The sequence below is a fragment of the Dama dama genome, chromosome 1 (genome assembly GCF_033118175.1).
Source record: "Dama dama isolate Ldn47 chromosome 1, ASM3311817v1, whole genome shotgun sequence".
NCBI classification, from domain to species: domain Eukaryota; kingdom Metazoa; phylum Chordata; class Mammalia; order Artiodactyla; family Cervidae; genus Dama; species Dama dama.
The window spans coordinates 26,102,570-26,121,915 of record NC_083681.1 but is presented as its reverse complement, the minus strand read 5'-3'; the positions used below and the strand labels follow the sequence as shown (position 1 = coordinate 26,121,915).

General features: G+C 39.1%; 1 protein-coding gene across 1 annotated transcript in view; it reads right to left on the bottom strand.

The window, feature by feature from the left end:
• Nucleotides 1–11,783: 11,783 nt before the first annotated feature.
• Nucleotides 11,784–19,346, bottom strand: part of LOC133045763 (NXPE family member 2-like) — a 31,377-nt gene continuing 23,814 nt past the window's right edge. The window contains exons 4-6 of the mRNA XM_061128123.1: nt 15,338–15,399; nt 12,695–12,907; nt 11,784–12,319 (exon numbers count right to left, since the gene is read on the bottom strand). Coding sequence (XP_060984106.1) covers nt 11,784–12,319; nt 12,695–12,907; nt 15,338–15,399 — 811 coding nt within the window. The remainder of the gene's footprint in view (nt 12,320–12,694; nt 12,908–15,337; nt 15,400–19,346) is intronic.

The following is a 19,346-nucleotide window of genomic DNA, read 5'->3' as shown; positions in this document are numbered from 1 at the left end:
CTGCATGACGCAGGGAGCTCAGACTGGTTGGCATTGTTCACTTGCTCAGTCGTGTCCGACTCTTTCAAACCCTGTAGACTATAGCACGCCAGGCTTCCCTGTCCTTCACTATCTCAGAGTTTGCTCAGACTCATGTCCATTGAATCGGTGATGCCATTCAACCATCTCATCCTCTGTTGTCTGTTTCTCCTTTTGTCCTCAGTCTTTTCCAGCATCAGGGTCTTTTCTAATGAGTCAGCTATTTGCATCAGGTGGCCAAAAGTATTGGCGCTTCAGTTTCAGCATCAGTTCTTCCAATAAATATTCAGGGTTGATTTCTTTTATGACTGACTGGTTTGATGTCCTTGCCGTCCAAGGGACTCTCAGGAGTCTTCTCCAGCACCACAATTTGAAAGCATCAGTTCTTTGGCACTCAGCGTTCTTATGGTCCAACTCTCATATCCGCACATGACTACTGAAAAAAAAAAAAAAACCATAGCTATGACTAGACAGACCTTTGTTGGCAAAGTGATGTCTCTGCCTTTTAATATGCTGTCTAGGTTTGTTATAGCTTTTCTTCCAAGCAGCAAGCATCTTTTAATTGCAAGGCTACAGTCACTGTCCACAATGATTTTGGAGCCCAAGAAAATAAAATCTGTCACTGTTTTCATTTTTGCCCCATCTATTTGCCATGAAGTGGAGGGACCAGAAGCCATGATCTTAGTTTTTTGAATGTTGAGTTTTAAGCCAGCTTTGTCACTCTTCTCTTTCACTTTCATCAAGAGGCTCTTTAGTTCCTCATCACTTTCTGCCATTAAGGTGCTGTCATCTGCATATCTGAGGTTATTGATATTTCCTCCAGCAATCTTGATTCCAGCTTGATTTCATCCAGTCTGGCATTTTGCATGATGTACTCTTCATATAAGTGAAATAAGCAGGGTGATGATATACAGCCTTGATGTACTCCTTTCCTAGTTTGGAACCAATTCATTGTTCCATGTCTGGTTCTAACTGTTGCTTCTTGACCTGCATACAGAAGGTCTGGTGTTCCCATTTCTTTAAGACTTTCCCACAGTTTGTTGTGATCCACACAGTCAAAGGCTTTAGCATACTCAATGAAGCAGAAGTAGATGTTTTTTCTGGAATTTTCTTGCTTTTTCTATCATCCAACAGATGTTGGCAATTTGATCTCTGGTTCCTCTGCCTCTTTTTGCTCCAACTTGTACATCTTGGTTCACATACTGTTGAAGCCTAGCTTAAAGGATTTTGAATATTACCCTGCTAACATGTGAAATGAGTGCAATTGTGTGGTAGTTTGAACATTCTTTGGCATTGCTCTTCTTTGGGATTGGAATGGAAACTGACACTTTCCAGTCCTGTGGCCTGGAAAACTAGTACTCTGTGACAACCTAAGGGAATGGGATGGGGTTGGAGGCGGGATGGATGTTTAGGAGGGAGAGGACATATGTATACCTATGACTGATTCATGTTGATGTGTTGCAGAAGCCAACACAATACTGCAAAGCAGTCATCCTCCGATTAAAAATAAATAAATTAAAAAATTTTTTTTTTAGAAAAGAAAATACCCTTTTAGAAGACAGCACTAATCCTCAGAATGTGGCCTACAATAGTTTATCAAGGGGTCAGAAAGTATTTGGGTAGTTCTCAAAGAAAAACATGTAAATATTTTGTACTTATATTTCATAGAGTTGAAATGAAATGTATTTCATCCTACCCTTTCTTAGGCGAGTTGATGTTGATTTCTATCACCTGCCAAAAAAAGTCTCATCTAATACGGAGGACTAAAGCCATCAAAGATTTTATGTAACTGTCAGAGAAAGCACAGTAACCTCTCTGCTAAAGTAATCTAATTTTTTTTCAGAGCAGGAACAAAAGATTTCCTTCTAGTACAAACTTGATGAATTCTATCAGTAAAGTCAAAAGAAAGATTAGAATTACTAAGGTATCATTCAGCATTGCACTCCTGATAATGAAAAAAGGTACATGTCAAACCACAAAGTCAACCACAAGTTAATGACAAATATGGTTACTGCTAATCAGAAGGAACTGTTGGTAAAATTTCTTTATCAAATGATACTGTTGTGCAAACACAACGTCAATAACATAGAATGTGAATTGAAAGGTGTGGTGCTAGATTACATTTTGCTTTACAGTAGGTTGACGTGATTGATATGTAGGCTATAAATAAGCTCTTGGCATCTGTGCAGCGTTTATAAGAAGCTGAAGCACTTGATTCTTTGCTTCTGGTTGTCATTGAAAACTTATGCTGTAGGGGAAGAATTTTCATATAAGTTACTTTGTGTGCTGTGGTGTAGAATGGAAAGAAGCGTTGGGATTACTCCCATTAGGACAGCAACTGTGTGTGCAGCAAGACTGATACCTGAAGCCAATTCACATGCTGCTTACTAACAGAGAACAGTTAGGGCTTTTTTTTTTTTAAACAACAATATGCCTCCTAATGTTGACTCATTATGAAAGAAAATTAAAAATTCAAGACACTAACAGCTACTGTGCAACTGAGGCTGTTTCATTTTAACATGTTGAGCAAAGAAATGAACTGCTTTGGATTTCAACACTGATGTTTATTTGCTATAAAATGGAATGAATACACATCATGTAAAAAACACATAATATTAAATCTACCACCTTAACTATTTTTAATGCTCATTTCAGTAGCATTAAGTGTACTCACATTGCTGTCCAACAGGTCTCTAGAACTTTTGTCTTGCAACATCAAAACTCTACACCTACGAAATACTTGCTCCCTTTCCCCCACATTGATAACCACGTTTGTACTTCTTGTTTCTATGATTTTAACTACTTCATTTTACTTTACCTCATATTAGTGGAATCATAACACTGTCCTTTTGTGACTGACTTGTTTTGCTTAGTGTAATTTCCTTGAAGTTCATCCATGTTATAATGTGACAGGATTTCCTTTTCTCCCTGAGACTTCCATTATGTTCCATTTCGTGTATATACCACATTTTCTTCATTTATTCACTCATTTTTCAGAGGGCATTTGGGTTGTTTCCATATCTTGGTTGTTGTGAATCATGCTGCAGTGAACATGGGAGTGCACATAACTCTTTGAGATCCTGATTTTAGTTCTTCTGGATATACCCAGAAGCAGAATCAGTGGGTTATATGGTAATTCTATTTTTAACTTTTTGAGTAACCTCCATACTTTTCCCCACAATAACTGCGCCATTTTACATTCCCACTAACAGTGCACAAGAGTTCCAACTTCTGCATCCTCACCAACATTGTTTTGATTGTGGCCCTTCTGATAGGCATGAACTGATGTCTTATTTTGGTTTTGATTTACTTTTCCCTAATGATCAATGATGATGAACATCTTTTCATGTGCTTATTGGCCATTTGTATATGTTCTTTGGAGAAAATCTAATCGATTCCTTTGCTCATGTTTTCCTCTGCTGCATGTCACTAGCTGGTGACTATGCCACAGCCGTTGAATAAGGTCAGCAGTTACTCCTCAAGGACTCTAGCACAATAAATCAGTAGCTGATACCCACGTGGCTCAGATGGTAAAGAGTCTACCTGCGATGCAGGAGACCTGGGTTTGATCCCTGGGTCAGGAAAAGCCCCTGGAGAAGGAAACTGCTACCCATTCCAGCATTCTTGCCTTGAGAATTCCCCTAGAATTGACTCTAGCCTCAATCCTTTGCCCATTTTCTCAATCAGGTTGTTGTATTATTGTTGTTGAGTTGTAGCTTTTCCTTATATATTGTGAACATTAAGCTTTACCAGATGTACAATTTACAATTATTTTATCCCATTCTGTAGGCTGTCTTTTCATGCATTTTTTCCTTTGACATGCATAAATTTTTGAGTTCATGGTATAGTCCCATTTGTGGTTATTTTGTTACTTGTGCTTTTGGTGTCATATCAAAGAAATCATTGACAAATCTCTTGTCTTAAAGACTTTCCCTTATGTTTTCTTCTAGAAGTTTAGCAGTTTTAGGTCTTTTGTTTGGGTGTTTAATAAATTTTGAGTCAATTTTTATATACAGTATAAGGTAAGGCTCCAACTTCATTGTGTTGTATGTGTACACCCAGTTTTCCTGACACCATTTGTTGAAAAGACTGTTCTTTCCCCATTGATTAGGCTTAGCATCCTTGTTAAAAAATCATTTGACCATATATGCAAGGGGTTATTTCTATACTCACTATCCTGTTCCATTGGCCTATATATCTATCTTTATGCCTGTACCATATCATATTAATTGGGCTTCCTAGGTGGCTCCGTGATAAAGAATCCACCTGCCAATGCAGGAAACGTGGGAGATGCAGGAAACGTGGGTTCCATCCCTGGGTAGTGAAGATCCCCTGGAGAAGGAAATGGTAACCCAATCCAGTATTCTTGCCTGGAAAATCCCATGGGCAGAGAAGCCTGGCATGCGACAGTCCATGAGGTTGCAAAGAGTTAGAGACAACTGCATGACCAAACAACAAGAACACTGCCTTAATTACCGTTACTTGGTAGTATCATTTTGAAATCAGGAAGTTTGAGTCTTCCAACTTTGTTCTTCTTCAAGATTGTTTTGGATATTCAGAGTTCATATGAACTTTAGAATTTTTTTCCATTTTCACAAAAAAAAATACCACTGGAATTTTTGTAAGTATTGCATTGAGTCTGTAGATTGCTTTATTTGGTACATATGAACATTCTGATAATATGAAGTCTTCCAGTCTACAAGTATGTGAATGTCTTTCCATTTATTTGTAACCTCCTTGATTTTAAAAGTATTTTGTATCATTTAGTGTACAAGTCTATTATCTACTTCATTAAGTTTATTCCAAAATATGTTATCCTTTTTGAGGCATAGTAAATGGGACGGCCTTCTTAATTTCTTTTTCAGGTTGGTCATTGTAAGTGTATAAAAATGCAACTGAATTTTTTTAAATCAAAGAACAGCTGATGTACAATACTGTATAAGTTTGAGGTGTGCAGCATAGTGATTCAGCTATCTTTTTCTGATTATACTCCCTGTAGTTTATTACAAGATGTAGAATATAATTCTCTGGGCTATACAATAAAGCCTTGTTGACTACTATCTGTGTATAGTGGTTTTACCTGTTAACCCTGCGCTCCTGGTGTTTCCCTTCTTCCCTTCCTCCCGCCCCCCTTTGGTAACCATAAGCTTGTTTTCTGCCTGTTTCTGTTTTGTATACAAATTTATTTGTATTATTTTTTAGATTCCACAAATAAGTGAAATCACACAGTATTTGTCTTTCTCTGCCTGACTTACTTCACTAAGTATAGTATTCTCTGTGTTTATCAAGGCTATTGCAAATAGCATTGTTCCATTCCTTTTTTACTGCTGAGTAATAGTCCATTGTATATGTACCACATCTTCTTAATCCAATTATCTGTTGTTTCCATGTCTCAACGACTATAAATAATGTGGCTATAAACTTTGGGATGCATGTATCTTTTTGAATTAGAAGCTTTTTTCCCTGAGTATATATCTAAGAGTAGGGTTGCCAGATCATATAGTAGGTCTATTTTTAGTTTTTTAAGGAACATCTATACTGTTTTCCATAGTAACTGCACCAATTTTCATACCTATCAGCAGTATACAAAGGTTTCCATTTCTCCACACCCACTGCAGCATTTATTATATGCAGATTTCTTTAATAATACCCATTCTGACCATTGTGAGGTGACACCTCATTGTGTTTTTTATTTTAAAATGCAACTGATTTTTAAACATTGATTTTGTTTTCTGCAAATTTGCTGAATTTATTAGTTTGAACAGGTGTTTTTGTAACATCTTCAGGATTTTCTAAATATAAGATCATGTCATCTGGAAACAAATAATTTTATTTCTTCTTTTTCAATTTCCATGCCTTTTATTTATTTTTCTTATCTAATTGCTTTGGCTAGAATATCCAGTACTATGTTGAATCTTTGCCTTGTTCCTGATTCTAGAAGCTAAGTTTTTAGTCTTTCTATGTTGAATAAAATGTTAGCTGTGGGCTTTTCAAAAGGAAGTAAATATTGTACTGTCAGCACAGTGCCACTAAACACATGTAGCCACTGAACACAAAATGTGATTAGTGCAACCAAGTAAATAATTTTTAATTTAATTTAATTTTAATTTAAACAGTGACATGTGACTAACAGCTATAATACTTACAGTGCAGCTTTAGAACAAGTGAACAGACCCTTATTAGTCACATTTAAATTAGACCATTGCCTTTGTTGAAGTGAGAGATGGGTTAGAACACATGTTGTAGGATGACACAGACACAGTTCAGTGCAATCAGAGAAGAGTAATCATAATAAAAGTGGAAACTCTAGCATCTCAGAATTAGGTTAAAGGGACTTAAGATAACTTTGGTAGGACAATGATAACTCATATAAGCATTTAAGAGTGTGATGATTGGGAGAACAAATAGATTTATTTTGAAAGCTTCCAATGTGAAGATTTAGAACCAAAGAAAAAGACTTCTAATATGTGTTTTCTTATTTAGAGAAGCCTAATCCTAAGCTGTATGGATTGACATTCATACTGATATTACAGCACTATAATTTCACTTCCTCTCCCTAGGAAACGTAGTCCAAAAAAGAAATCACCCTGGAGTAACAACATTTCTACTCTTGTAACCTCAAGCGGTCTTCATAGAACAGTTCAATTCCAGTTCCTTAAGCATTACTGGTTGGGGCATAGACTTGGATTACTGTAATATTGAATGGTTTGCCTTGGAAATGAACAGAGATCATTTTGTCATTTTTGAGACTGCACCCGAGTACTGCATTTCATACTCTTTTGTTGATTATGAGGGCTACTCTATTTCTTCTCAGGGATTCTTGCCCACAAGAGTAGGTATAATAGTCATGTGAATTAAATTTGCCAATTCCAGCCCATTTTAATTCACTGATTCCTAAAATGTCAGTGTTCACTCTTGCCATCTCCTGTTTGACCACTTCTAATTTACCTTGATTCATGGACCTAAATTCTAGGTTCCCATGCAATATTGCTCTTTACAGCATTGGACTTTACTACCATCACCTGTCACATCCACACCTGGGTGTTGTTTTTGCTTTAGCTCCATCTCTTCATTCCTTCTGGAGTTATTTCTCCAATATTTTCCAGTAGCATACTGGGCACCTACCAGCCTGGGGAGTTCATCTTTCAGTGTCCTATCTTTTTGATTTTTCATACTGTTCATGGGGCTCTCAAGGCAAGACTACTGAAGTGTTTTGCCATTCCCTTCTCCAGTGGACCATGTTTTGTCAGAACTCTCCACCATGACCCGTCCAACTTGGGTGGCCCTACATGGCATGGTTCATAGTTTCATTGAGCTAGACAAGGCTGTGGTCCATGTGATCAGTTTGGTTAGTTTTCTGTAATTGTGGTTTTCATTCTGTCTGCCCTCTGAAGGATAAGGATAAGAGGCTTATGGAAGCTTCCTGGTGGGAGAGACTGACTGTGGGGGAAACTGGGTCTTATTCTGATGGACGGGGCCATGCTCAGTAAATCTTTAATCCAACTTTCTGTTGATGGGCAGGGCTGTGTTCCCTCCCTGCTGTTTGACCTGAGACCAAACTCTGGTGGAGGTAATGAAGATAATGGCGACCTCCTGCAAAAGGTCCCATGCATGCACTGCCATACGCAGTGCCTCGACCCTGCAGCAGGCCACCACCGGCCCATGCCTCTGCTGAAGACTCCTGGAAACTCACAAGCAAGTCTGGGCCAGTCTCTTGTGGGGTCACTGCTCCTTTCCCCTTGGTCCCAGTGCACACAAGGTTTTGTCTGTGCCCTCCAAGAGTCTGTTTCCCCAGTCCTGTGTAAATTCTGTAATCAAATCCCACTGGACTCCAAAGTCAGATACCCAGGGGGTTCTCAGTCCCTTTGCCAGATCCCAAGGTTGGGAAGTCTGTTGTGGGGCCTAAAACTTTCTTAACAGTGCAATAATTTCTTTGGTATAATTGTTCTGCAGGTTGTGGGTCATCTGCTCTGCGGCTCTGTGGTGGGGTTAATGGCAACCTCCAAGAGGGCTTATGCCACAGGCTGTGTGACCAGGTAGCTGCACCCAGAGCCCCTGTTCCTGCAGCAGGCCACTGCTGACCCATACCTCCACAGGAGACTCAAACACAGGTCTGGCTCAGTCTTCTGTGAATGATGTCCTTTTCATCATAGGGGAATGGAATGCAAAAGTAGGAAGTCAAGAGATACCTGGAATAACAGGTAAATTTGGCCTTGGAGTACAAAATGAAGCAAGTCAAAGACTAACAGAGTTTTGCTAAAAGAGAACACACTGGTCATAATAACACCCTCATCCAACAACACAAGAGGAGACTCTACACATGGACATCACCAGATGGTCAATACCAAAATCAGATTGACTATATTCTTTTCAGCCAAAGATGGAGAAGTTCTATACAGTCAGCAAGAACAAGACTAGGAGATGACTGTGGCTCAGATCGTGAACTCCTTACTGCCAAATTCAGACTTCAATTGAACAAAGTAGGGAAAACCACTAGGCCATTCAGGTATGACCTAAATCAAATCCCTTATGATTATACAGTGGAAGTGACAAATAGACTCAAAGGACTAGATCTGATAGACAGAGTGACTGAAGAACTATGGACAGAGGTTCATGACATTGTACAGGAGGCAGGGATCAAGACCATCCCTAAGAAAAAGAAATGCAAAAAGATAAAATGGTTGTCTGACAAGCCCTCACAAATAGCTGAGAAAAGAAGAGATGCTAACTGCAAAGAAGAAAAGGAAAGATATGCCCATTTGAATGCAGAGTTCCAAAGAATAGCAAGGAGAGATAAGAAAGCCTTCCTCAGTGACCAATGAAAGAAATAGAGGAAGACAATAGAATGGGAAAGACTAGAGATCTCTTCAAGAAAATTAGAGATACCAAGGCAATGTTTCATGCAAAGATGGGCACAATAAAGGACAGAAATGGCACGGACCTAATAGAAGCAGAGGATATTAAGAAGAGGTTGAAAGAATACACAGAAGAACTATACAAAAAAGATCTTCACAACCCAGATAATCACGATGGTATGATCACCAACCTAGAGCCAGACATCCTGGAATGTGAAGTCAAGTGGGCCTTAGGAAGCATCATTAAGAACAAAGCTAGTGGAGGCAATGGAATTCCAGTTGAGCTATTTCAAATCCTAAAAGATGATGCTGTGAAAGTGCTGCACTCAATATGCCAGCAAATTTGGAAAACTCAGCAGTGGCCACAGGACTGGAAAAAATCAGTTTTCACTCCAATCCCAAAGAAGGACAATGTCAAAGAATGTTAAAACTACCACGCGATTACATTCATTTCACATGTTTGCAAAGAAATGCTCAAAATTCTCCAAGCTAGGCTTCAACAGTATGTGAACTGTGAACTTCCAGATGTTCAAGCTGGATTTAGAAAAGGCAGAGGAACCAGAGGTCAGATTGCCAACTTCTGTTGGATCATCAAAAAAGCAAGGGAGTTCCAGAAAAACATCTACTTCTGCTTTGTTGATTACACCAAAGGCTTTGACTGTGTAGATCACAACAAACTGTGGGAAATTCTTGAAGAGATGGGAATACCAGACCATCTTACCTGCTTCCTGAGACATCTGTATGCAGGTCAAGAAGCAACAGTTAGAACCGGACATGGAACAACAGACTGGTTCCAAATCAGGAAAGGAGTACGTCAAGGCTGTATATTGTCAATCTGCTTATTTAACTTCTATGCAGAGTGCATCATGCGAAATGCCAGGCTGGATGAAGTTCAAGCTGGAATCAAGATTGCTGGGAGAAATGTCAATAACCTCAGATATGCAGATGACATCACCCTTATGGCAGAAAGTGTAGAGGAACTAAAGATCCTCTTGATGAAAGTGAGAAAGGAGAGTGAAAAAGTTGGCTTAAAATTCAACATTAACCCAGAGGAATCGGGTGGAGAGGGGGGTGGGAGGGGGGATCAGGATAGGGAATACATGTAAATCCATGGCTGATTCATGTCAATGTATGACAAAAACCACTACAATATTGTAAAGTAATTAGCCTCCAACTAATAAAAATAAATGAAAAAAAAAAAAAAAAAACCACTAAAATCATGGCATCCGGTTCCATCACTCCATGACAAGTAGATGGAGAAATAATGGAAACAGGGACAGACTTTATTTTCTTGGGCTCCAAAATCACTGCAGATGTTGACTGCAGCCATGAAATTAAAAGATGCTTGCTCCTTGGAAGAAAAGCTATGACTAACCTAGACAGCATATTAAAAGCAGAGACATTACTTTGCTGACAAAGGTCCATCTAGTCAAAGCTATGGTTTTTCCAGTAGTCATATATGGATGTGAGAGCTGGACCATAAAGAAAGCTGAGTGCTGAAAAATTGATGCTTTTGAACTGTGGTGCTGGAGAAGACTCTTGAGAGTCCCCTGGACTGCAAGGATCCAACCAGTCCATTCTAAAGAAAATCAGGCCTGAATATTCATTGGAGGGATAGATGCTGAAGCTGAAACTCCAATACTTTGGCCACCTGATGTGAAGGGCTGACGACTCATTGGAAGAGACCCTGATGCTGGGAAAGATTGAAGGCAGGAGGAGAAGGGGATGACAGAGGATGAGATGGTTGGATGGCATCACTGACTCTATGAACATGAGTTTGAGTAAACTCCGGGAGTTGGTGATGGACAGGGAGGCCTGCCATGCTGCAGTCCATAGGGTCACAGTCAGACACGATGAGTGACTGAACTGACTGAACCTCAAGTATATTAATAGAAAGGGAGGATACTTTTATTTTGAGAAAAGCTTATAAAGTCATTTGAAGTTGTCTCAAGGAGATCTCATCTCATACTTTGAGGATCAGCAAGAGCCAGGTTTGTAGGGTCTGTACACTGACATAATAATACTAACTGGTTTCTCTCAATGAGTTTGCAGGTTTGGACTGTGATTCCTGATTCTTACCGAAATCTAGAGAACAACTGGCTAACAAATTTCAAATAATTATTTTAAGCACAAAGACTGCTATTACGATTCCACTAGGTTTTCTTCTATATTTCACATTTTCTCTAAACTTCTCTAAACTTTAATCATTTAGACTGCTCATTTCCAGGTCTTATATTTCCTACAATTAAACTATGAATGATGATCTTTTGCTGTTCTGTCATCACACTCAGCACTATAAACAATCCTTTAAATTTGGTTTCCTCTTCATAGCAGTATTACTCACAATATCCAAAAGATGGAAACAACCCAAATATCCCCATCAACAGATGCCTGGAAAGACAAAATGTGTATATACATAAAACAATGGAATTTTTCATCTGCAAAAACGGAAGGAAATTCTGACACATGCTACAACATGGATGAAACTCAAAAGATATTGTACTAAATGAAATAAGCCAGTACAATGGGAAAACACTATATAATTCCACTTATATGAGCTACCTAGAATGGTTTAATTCATAGAGACAGAAAGTAGAATGGTAGTTATCTGGGGGTAAGAGCAGTTGGGAAATTATTAATCAATAGATACAAAGTTTCTGTTTGGGATGATAAAAAATATCTGCGATCATGATGGTGCTTGCACAGTATTGTGAATGTTATTAATGCCACGAAATTGTACTCGTAAAATGGTTTAAGTGGTAAATTTTAAATTATGTTTATTTCAACAGTAACTTTTTAATTTTGTGTCCTCCTACCTTGGATTGTATTAAACTACCCTTGCAGTATAAGTGAGGTCATCTACAGAGAATGGCTAGCACTGGGTTTTCTTGTTGTTGCTGTATTTCTCCTCTAGCAAATGTAGTTTAAGAACATGTTGATCTGATTTTCAACCACATAATCAGGAGGATGGATATTATCGGTGCTATCAGCAATAGTCATGTCCCAGGCATCAATAACACCCACATTGAGATCCATGAAAATATCCCTCATGATAAGATTCTGAATATAACCGTGAAAATCACTAAACATCTCTGCATTATCAAACATCCTCCTAGTGTTTTCAGTTTTCAGGATCACCTTGGTCTCTGGGCTTCGCAAAAATAGTCGTTCTATGGCCTTTTGAACGTTGATGGCCCTACGGATAAAAATTTTGATGGGGAAGGGTCTCAAGTGCTGACCAAGAGTGATGACAATGGCGGTGTCCTTGTCTCCTGCTATCCGGTCAATTTCCCGTGGGATATAATTATCATCCTTTACCGAGAACAGGCTTTGGGTAATAAATGGATGACCATGCTTTTTCCACTGAATCAAAATATGTCTTTCAGCATCCAGAAGCACATGTGTTTTAAAGGGCCCAACTCCATGAAGATCAAAATATTTTAAGGCTGATGGGGAAAAAAAAATCAATAACTCTTTTAACCAAAGGAAAATAAAGATATAATTTTTAGATGCACACATTTATAAAATTCTGACCAAGATCACTTCTAACTAAAAAAGCATTGCTGCCTATGGGAAGAAGAGAACTTTACCAAATGCATTAAAATATTAACAAAATTGTGAAATTATTACCAGAATAGAGAAAGAGGAAGAAAATGTTGATATTTGAGAATGAAAAGATAAAATTTAACTTTTGATTAAAGGCCCAAATCCAAATGTTTGACACATTTTAAAAAATAGTTAACATTAGAAAAGGAAAATGAAGACTTCTATTATAAAAATAACTTCTGATGGCAACTATAATTTCAAAATAAGACACATACTTTTTACCATTTTTGGTAAATATTGAATCCACTGACGCAGTGTTGAATCTCCCATTAGGTAAATAAGTTTTCTCTTCAAGCACTCATTTATAGTTTTTGTTTCATTTAATTCTCTCTGTTTACAAAATGCTGCAATCCACTTTCTTTTCAAAGTATAACCACTGGGGAAAGGACTCTTCATGCCGAGCTGACATTTTGTTATGTCCTTACTCTCTGGTGATAAAAATTCCCACAATCAGCAATTTTTATTATCACAAATTATTTCAAAGACAGTTTCCTCATTTTCTTTCTCTGTTTCCCCCTTTCCCTCCGCCCTTCTCTATTGCTGCTCTCCTGTCTTCTTCCCAAATATTTACTTAACAAGATCATGTTAAAAGGATGACTTAAAACTTATCACTTTTGAATAATCTCAATAATGAATGGTAGTCCCTAGAATGGGGTTGGGGCTTCCCAGGTGGATTAGTGGTAAAGAATCTGCCTGCCAGCGCAGGAGACACAAGAGACACAGGTTCGACCCCTGGGTTGGGAAGATCCCTTTGAGTAGAAAATGGCAATCCACTCCAGTATTCTTGCCTGGAAAATCCCGTGGACAGAGGAGCCTTGAGGGCTACAATCCATAGGGTCTCAAAGAGTTAGACACGACTGGATGACCGAGCATGCACACACATAGAGTGGGGTTAGATTTTTCCCTTGTGAATTTTCAGTGTTTCCCAGGGCTTCATGTTATTCCTAAGGCCATGCAGTTGTGAGACAGCTAGCCAAAACTGAGGGAGAAATGCATGGTGGTAACAAGCAGGAATCAGTAGCCCAACTGAATATCATTCCCATGACACTGGCCAGGCAGGACTGGACATCTCTTCCTCAAACTACTTACCCATGGAGAAAGTTTGAACACATTTACGGAGTGGCTACTGCTTGTTATTCTGTATATATCAGAACCATGCTTTCTAGTTCACAGAAAACTCCTTCAATGTTTCTTCCTTGTGCCCATACTGAATTTAATATTCTGTGTGGTCTGATTAGTGCAGAAAAAGAGAAGAACAGTCTCTGCTTTTTCTGAATAGTCCACTTTGCAGTGCTTAGTCGCTCAGTCATGTCCGACTCTGTCCTCTGTCAGTGGAGATTCTCCCGGCATGGATACTGGTGTGGGTTGCCATGCCCTCCTCCAGGGCATCTTCCCAACCCAGAGAGGGAACCCAGGTCTCCTGCATTGCTGGTGGATTCTTTATCATCTGAGCCACCCGAGAAGCCCAAATATTCCACCTTAAAAGTGGCCTAAGCTGAACTTGCTGATTCATGTCAAAATCTTTCCATCCATGTGTGACTGAGCCATTTTTATCCTTTGCCACTTTAAAACCCATCTTGGCATACATCAACATGAATCAGCCACATCACGGTATTGTAATTATCCTCCAATTAAAATAAATAAATAAGCTAAAAAAAAAATCTTGGGACTTCTCTGGTGGTCCAGTGGTTAGGAATCCACATGCCAACGCAGGTGACAGCGTTCAGTCCCTGGCCTGAAAAGATGCCACATGCCACAGAGCAACTAAGCCCAAGAGCCACAACTACTATAGACTGTACTCTACAACAAGAGAAGCCACCACAATGAGAACCCCATGCACTACAAAGAGGGGTAGCCTCTGTTCACCACAACTAGAGAAAGTCCACGTGCAGCAACGAAGGCCCAGTGCAGCCAATAAATAAATAAATACATCATTTTTTTAAAGCCACATCTTTTTGTTATCTGCCTACATTGCTCGGATTTGGGATATATGTTTAGGAACACAACATCTTATAAGACTTTACTAGAAATTACTATCTAGGCAAGAGGGAAATCAAGCAGGGGTGTTACAAATTAATTGGCCTAAAGAGTCAAAGAACTTTCATTGATGTAAAAATTAGGTATGGATGATGGTTGCCATGGCAGGGAAGGAATCTATCTTTCACCCAGAGCCCATGAGCTTTAGATCTGGGTTTCTGGTTTATTTATATCCCCACAGGGTTTAGCAAAGTTCTTTGCCTATAGTAGGTCCTCAATAAACATTTTCTGAATATATGAGAAAAGGGCAGTAGATAGATGTATACCCTATTGACTGTTAAAATGGAAGTAATTTGCTTCTTTGAAGTTCACTTTAATTTCAGTATAGCAGAAACATCACTTTGATAACTGAGATGGCTTTGAATTGACCACTGAAGTTTATGTGAAAAAACTGAAAGAAATCCACAGGAATTTTAGTTTATACAACTTTAACTGAGATGGTTTGGCTGAAAGAGAGATTAGAAACCATCAAAGAAGTTTCCAAGCTCTGTAGTTCATTTGAGATATTTTCACCAGTACCCAATTATTGGTTTTTCAGGAACAAATCCCAAGTTGAAATACAAATACAAATAACCTGCACATTTTGAGAGAAAGCAGCTGAAATGAAGGGTTGCCTAGCCTTTTATAGCTGGCTCAAGATGAAAATTGGTTTAAATTTATATGAAAATAATTTCCAAGAATAAAACCCCTTCTGCAAAGCCCAAGATGATTAATACTATTTATCCCAGGAAGTGAAAGATTGAAATGGTTAATGTTCAATAAATATCTCTTAAAGTAAGGATATCCATTAAATGGATAAATTTTTAACACAACAGACTTACTGCCACACGCTAAGACCTTGATGGAGGCAAAGTTCTTCATTATTTCAACCCCCACGTTGGACCTTTAAGAAACGAGAAAATAAATTAGCCTGATAACAGTTGAGACATTAAAGTAAGAACAGATCACAGGGGACTTAGAAAGATCAAACCACTCTCAACTCTCTGTAAATATATTTTTTCTTTATTTTGATATATTTTAGATATTATGCAGAAAGTAAACACCAGGATTCTGTAAAACTGTTCTCCTGCTAATGATAGGAATCCAGAGATCCAGAGAGTCACTCACCTTATATGTGCAATTAATCAAGTATAAATCTCTTCGATTTTACCATCCAAATTATTTTTGACCACATTCTACCACATTTAGCACTCATAGCAATTTAGTCCTTCATGGATATCTTCCTAGGCGAGTACTTCTCTAATTCAAGTTTGCATCAGAATCATCTAGAGTGCTTGTTGTAACTCAGATCGCTGGGCTTCATCTTCAGAGCATCTGATATAAGAGTTCTGCAAACTTGAAGAGATATCTATAGTTCTGTGGTCATAGCAGCATTATTGGCAATAGCCGTGATATGGGAACAACCTAAGTGTCTATCAGTGGATAAATAGATAAAGAAAAATATGGTTTATATGTACAGTGGAATATTGCTCAGCCTTAAGAAAGTCCTGCCATTTGCAACAATATGGATGACTCTAGAGACCATTTTGCTAAATAAAACAAGCCAGATACGGAGAAGCAAATGGCTGCCTACTCCAGTGTTCTTGCCTGGGAAATCCCACAGACAGCGGAGCCTGGTGGGCTACAGTCTATGGGGTCACAAAGAGTCGGACACAACGCAGTGACTAAGCACAGCACAGAGAGAATAGAAACAGAAAGTAAAATGTTGAGGAGTTGAGGGTTGGGGAAGTGGGGAGATGTTGGTTAAGGGATACAAACTTTCAGTTTTAAGATGACTAAATTCTGGGGCTCTAATGTACAGAATGGTGAATATAGTTAATAACAGTGTATACTTGACATCTGCTGAGAAAGTAGATATAGTGTTCTCACCATAAAGACAAAAATGTAAACTATGTGAGACGATGGATATGTTAATCAGCTTGATTTTAGTAATTGTTTTACAACATACACATGCATGCTGGCTAAGTCGCTTCAGTTGTGTCCAACTCTCCGTGACCCCATGGGCTATATAACCTACCAGGCTCCTCTATCCATGGGGTTCTCCAGGCAAGAATGTGGGAGTGGGTTGCCATGCCTTCCTCCAGGGGATCTTCCTGACACAGGGATCGAACCCACCTCTCTTATGTCTCCTGTATTGGCAGGCAGTTTCTTTACCACTAGCACCACCTGGGAAATTTTACAACACATACATGTCTCAAAACGTCATGTTGTAACCTTAATAATATACAGCTTTTATTTGTCAATCATACCTCAATAACACTAGAGAAAACTAGTTCTGGGGTGGAGTTCACAGATTTGGATTTCTAACAAAACTCTCAAGTGATGCAGATGCTGTTGATACAAGGACATCAGAGAGCTACATCCTAGATTGTTATAATATTGTCTTTATGCCCTTTAGGGTTATCCCATTTAAATATATCCTGTATGCTGCCTGTTTTGCTCCTCTACGCAAAATCTTTCCATGACTTTCCATCATCAACCTACAGGATAAGAACCAAGATCGTCAACTGTAGGTTGATGATGGAAAGTCATGGGAAGATGACTCCTCCTTATCCAGGAGGAAAGATAAAACCTCCTTATCCAGCCTCTCCTCCATATACTCTTTTCCTTCACAAATCCTCCAGGAAATTTCCTGTTCCCTATTATCTCCTTGCAAACAGGGCTTGTGCATGTGTGCCAAGGCACTTCAGTCATGCTAACTCTTTGCAACCCTATGGACCATAGCCTGCCAGGCTCCTCTGTCCACAGGAATTCTCCAGGCAAGAATACTGGAGTGGATTGCCATTGCCTCCTCCAGTGGATCTTCCCAACCCAGGCATTGGATCCGTGTTTCCTGCATCTCCTGCATTGGCAGGCAGATTCTTTTACCATTATGCCACCAGGGAAGTAACCAGACTACGGTATGTTGGGATTCCAATTCTGACTCTGCCACTTACTAGATGCAACCTATATTGGCCAAGCTCTTTAATATGTCTGTGATTAAATTCCACAAAAGTGAAATGGGCATAGTCACTCCAGAGCATCTTACTGAGGATCCTATGAGACTTACCTGTGGCACAAATTAAACTTTGTCTCAGTGGGAAACTTGAAACATTGCTTTTCCCACATCCATTCCAGGTAAGTTTGAAGTTGACAAAAGAGACCAATATCTGGCTACCTTGTAAATTTGGTTACCAAAGCTAAACTGTGATGGGCCATTAAAATTAGGATTAAAAACGTGTACTCATGGTAAGAAGACATTCATTTCGGTGTGCCTTGTCTTAGTATTCTTGAGTGCGTCTGTGCATTACATTTCAGAAGGGAGTCTATAATCGCCCCTTCCACCCACAGAAGGATTGAGTGAATTTGATAGCAATATAGAAACATAACAGAAATGGAAAGAATTGTCAACAACTTGTTGCCTGTATGATGTCTTCTCATATGATAACCCCTTTGCTTATATTTCTATCATGGTTATCAATAAAACTCTTAAATTAAGAAGAAAAAAAACCTTTTTTTAACTTCAAAGAATTGAGTATCTGAGGAGGTAGCATCTGATTCTGCAGCTAATGTTGGGAGAGAGGACCTTGGTAGGAAAATGTATCTGTTAATATTATGTGACAAATGAAAGAGAAATAGGCTTAGTCCCTGGACTTCTGGGAAAGGAAGATGCCACAGAACCTGGCTTGGGCCTAAGAAGGGGCCCTTGAGCTTAGTGAGAGAATGATACATGAGAGCTCATGGATTCAGAATCACCTATGAACTCAACTACACCTGTGAACAGATTCATATCTCTACTTCTATGCATTGATGGGCAGGGGAGAGGGGAGAGGTGTGTGGTGAGGGAGGGAGGGATAAATGGTTTGAATAGAGCAGGGTATGGAGGAAGTAAATGTGTTTTGAGGGAAGTAAAATGGAATCAGGCAGATTATTGTCATGAACATAGCTCACTTGAGAAGTATGATTAGATCCAAAATACAGATCTGCAGACCTGCCAGACCCAGAACTTAGCATTCCTGAGAGCAGACAGGAGAATGTGCAAGGAGAGCTCCTCCATCCCAAACTGCAAGGAGGACCCTTTTCTCAAGAGGGAGCAAATGTAGTGAACAGGAAATATGGAATCAGCACAGGTAATCTCTGAGCATAGAGTTGAGATGTGGTTTGGAGACCTTCAAGGCAGGAAGGTCTCTACGCTTTTGTGATTATTTAGGCCTTTATGTCTCCATGATTATGTGTCCTTTAGTTATTAGCATAATATTTATTTGGAAAAGTCCAGCCTTTTTTGGATGAGCTATAAGATCCATGGATTTTTTCAAACCTTGACCAGGAAAACAAAAAGAAATAAAGGCGACCTAGGCGTGGAAGGGAAAGCTTATAGCCAGGTAGGGTCTGTTGTATCCTGCCCCCTCCCCTTGTGTCATCATAAAGTTTGAATTGGATTTGAGCTTGAATTTCCAGGATACTATGCTATTCAACTTACTTTTCTGAACATGTTTTAGAAAACCAAGGCCATTCTGCAGCAGCATTTACTATAGAACCACAACCCCTTAAAATAATCCATTAAGTAGGTGGTCTATAGTCAAATAATTTTGAGAAGTGTTTCGTGTCCTATCTGACTTGAAGGAATAGATACTAAAGTCAATAGATATTCCAAGGCTCTACCTACTTGCTGGAACTCCTTTTTCCTTCATTCACTGCGTTCCAGCCTCGATGGTCCCCTTCATGTTCCTGGGAGATTCCAGCACGCTGATGCTTCAGGTTCTAGTCCCCTTCTTGAAATAGTGTTCCCCTCAAATGCATGTGGCTCACTTCCTCACTTCATTCAGGTTGCTGTTCAAGTAACCCATTCTC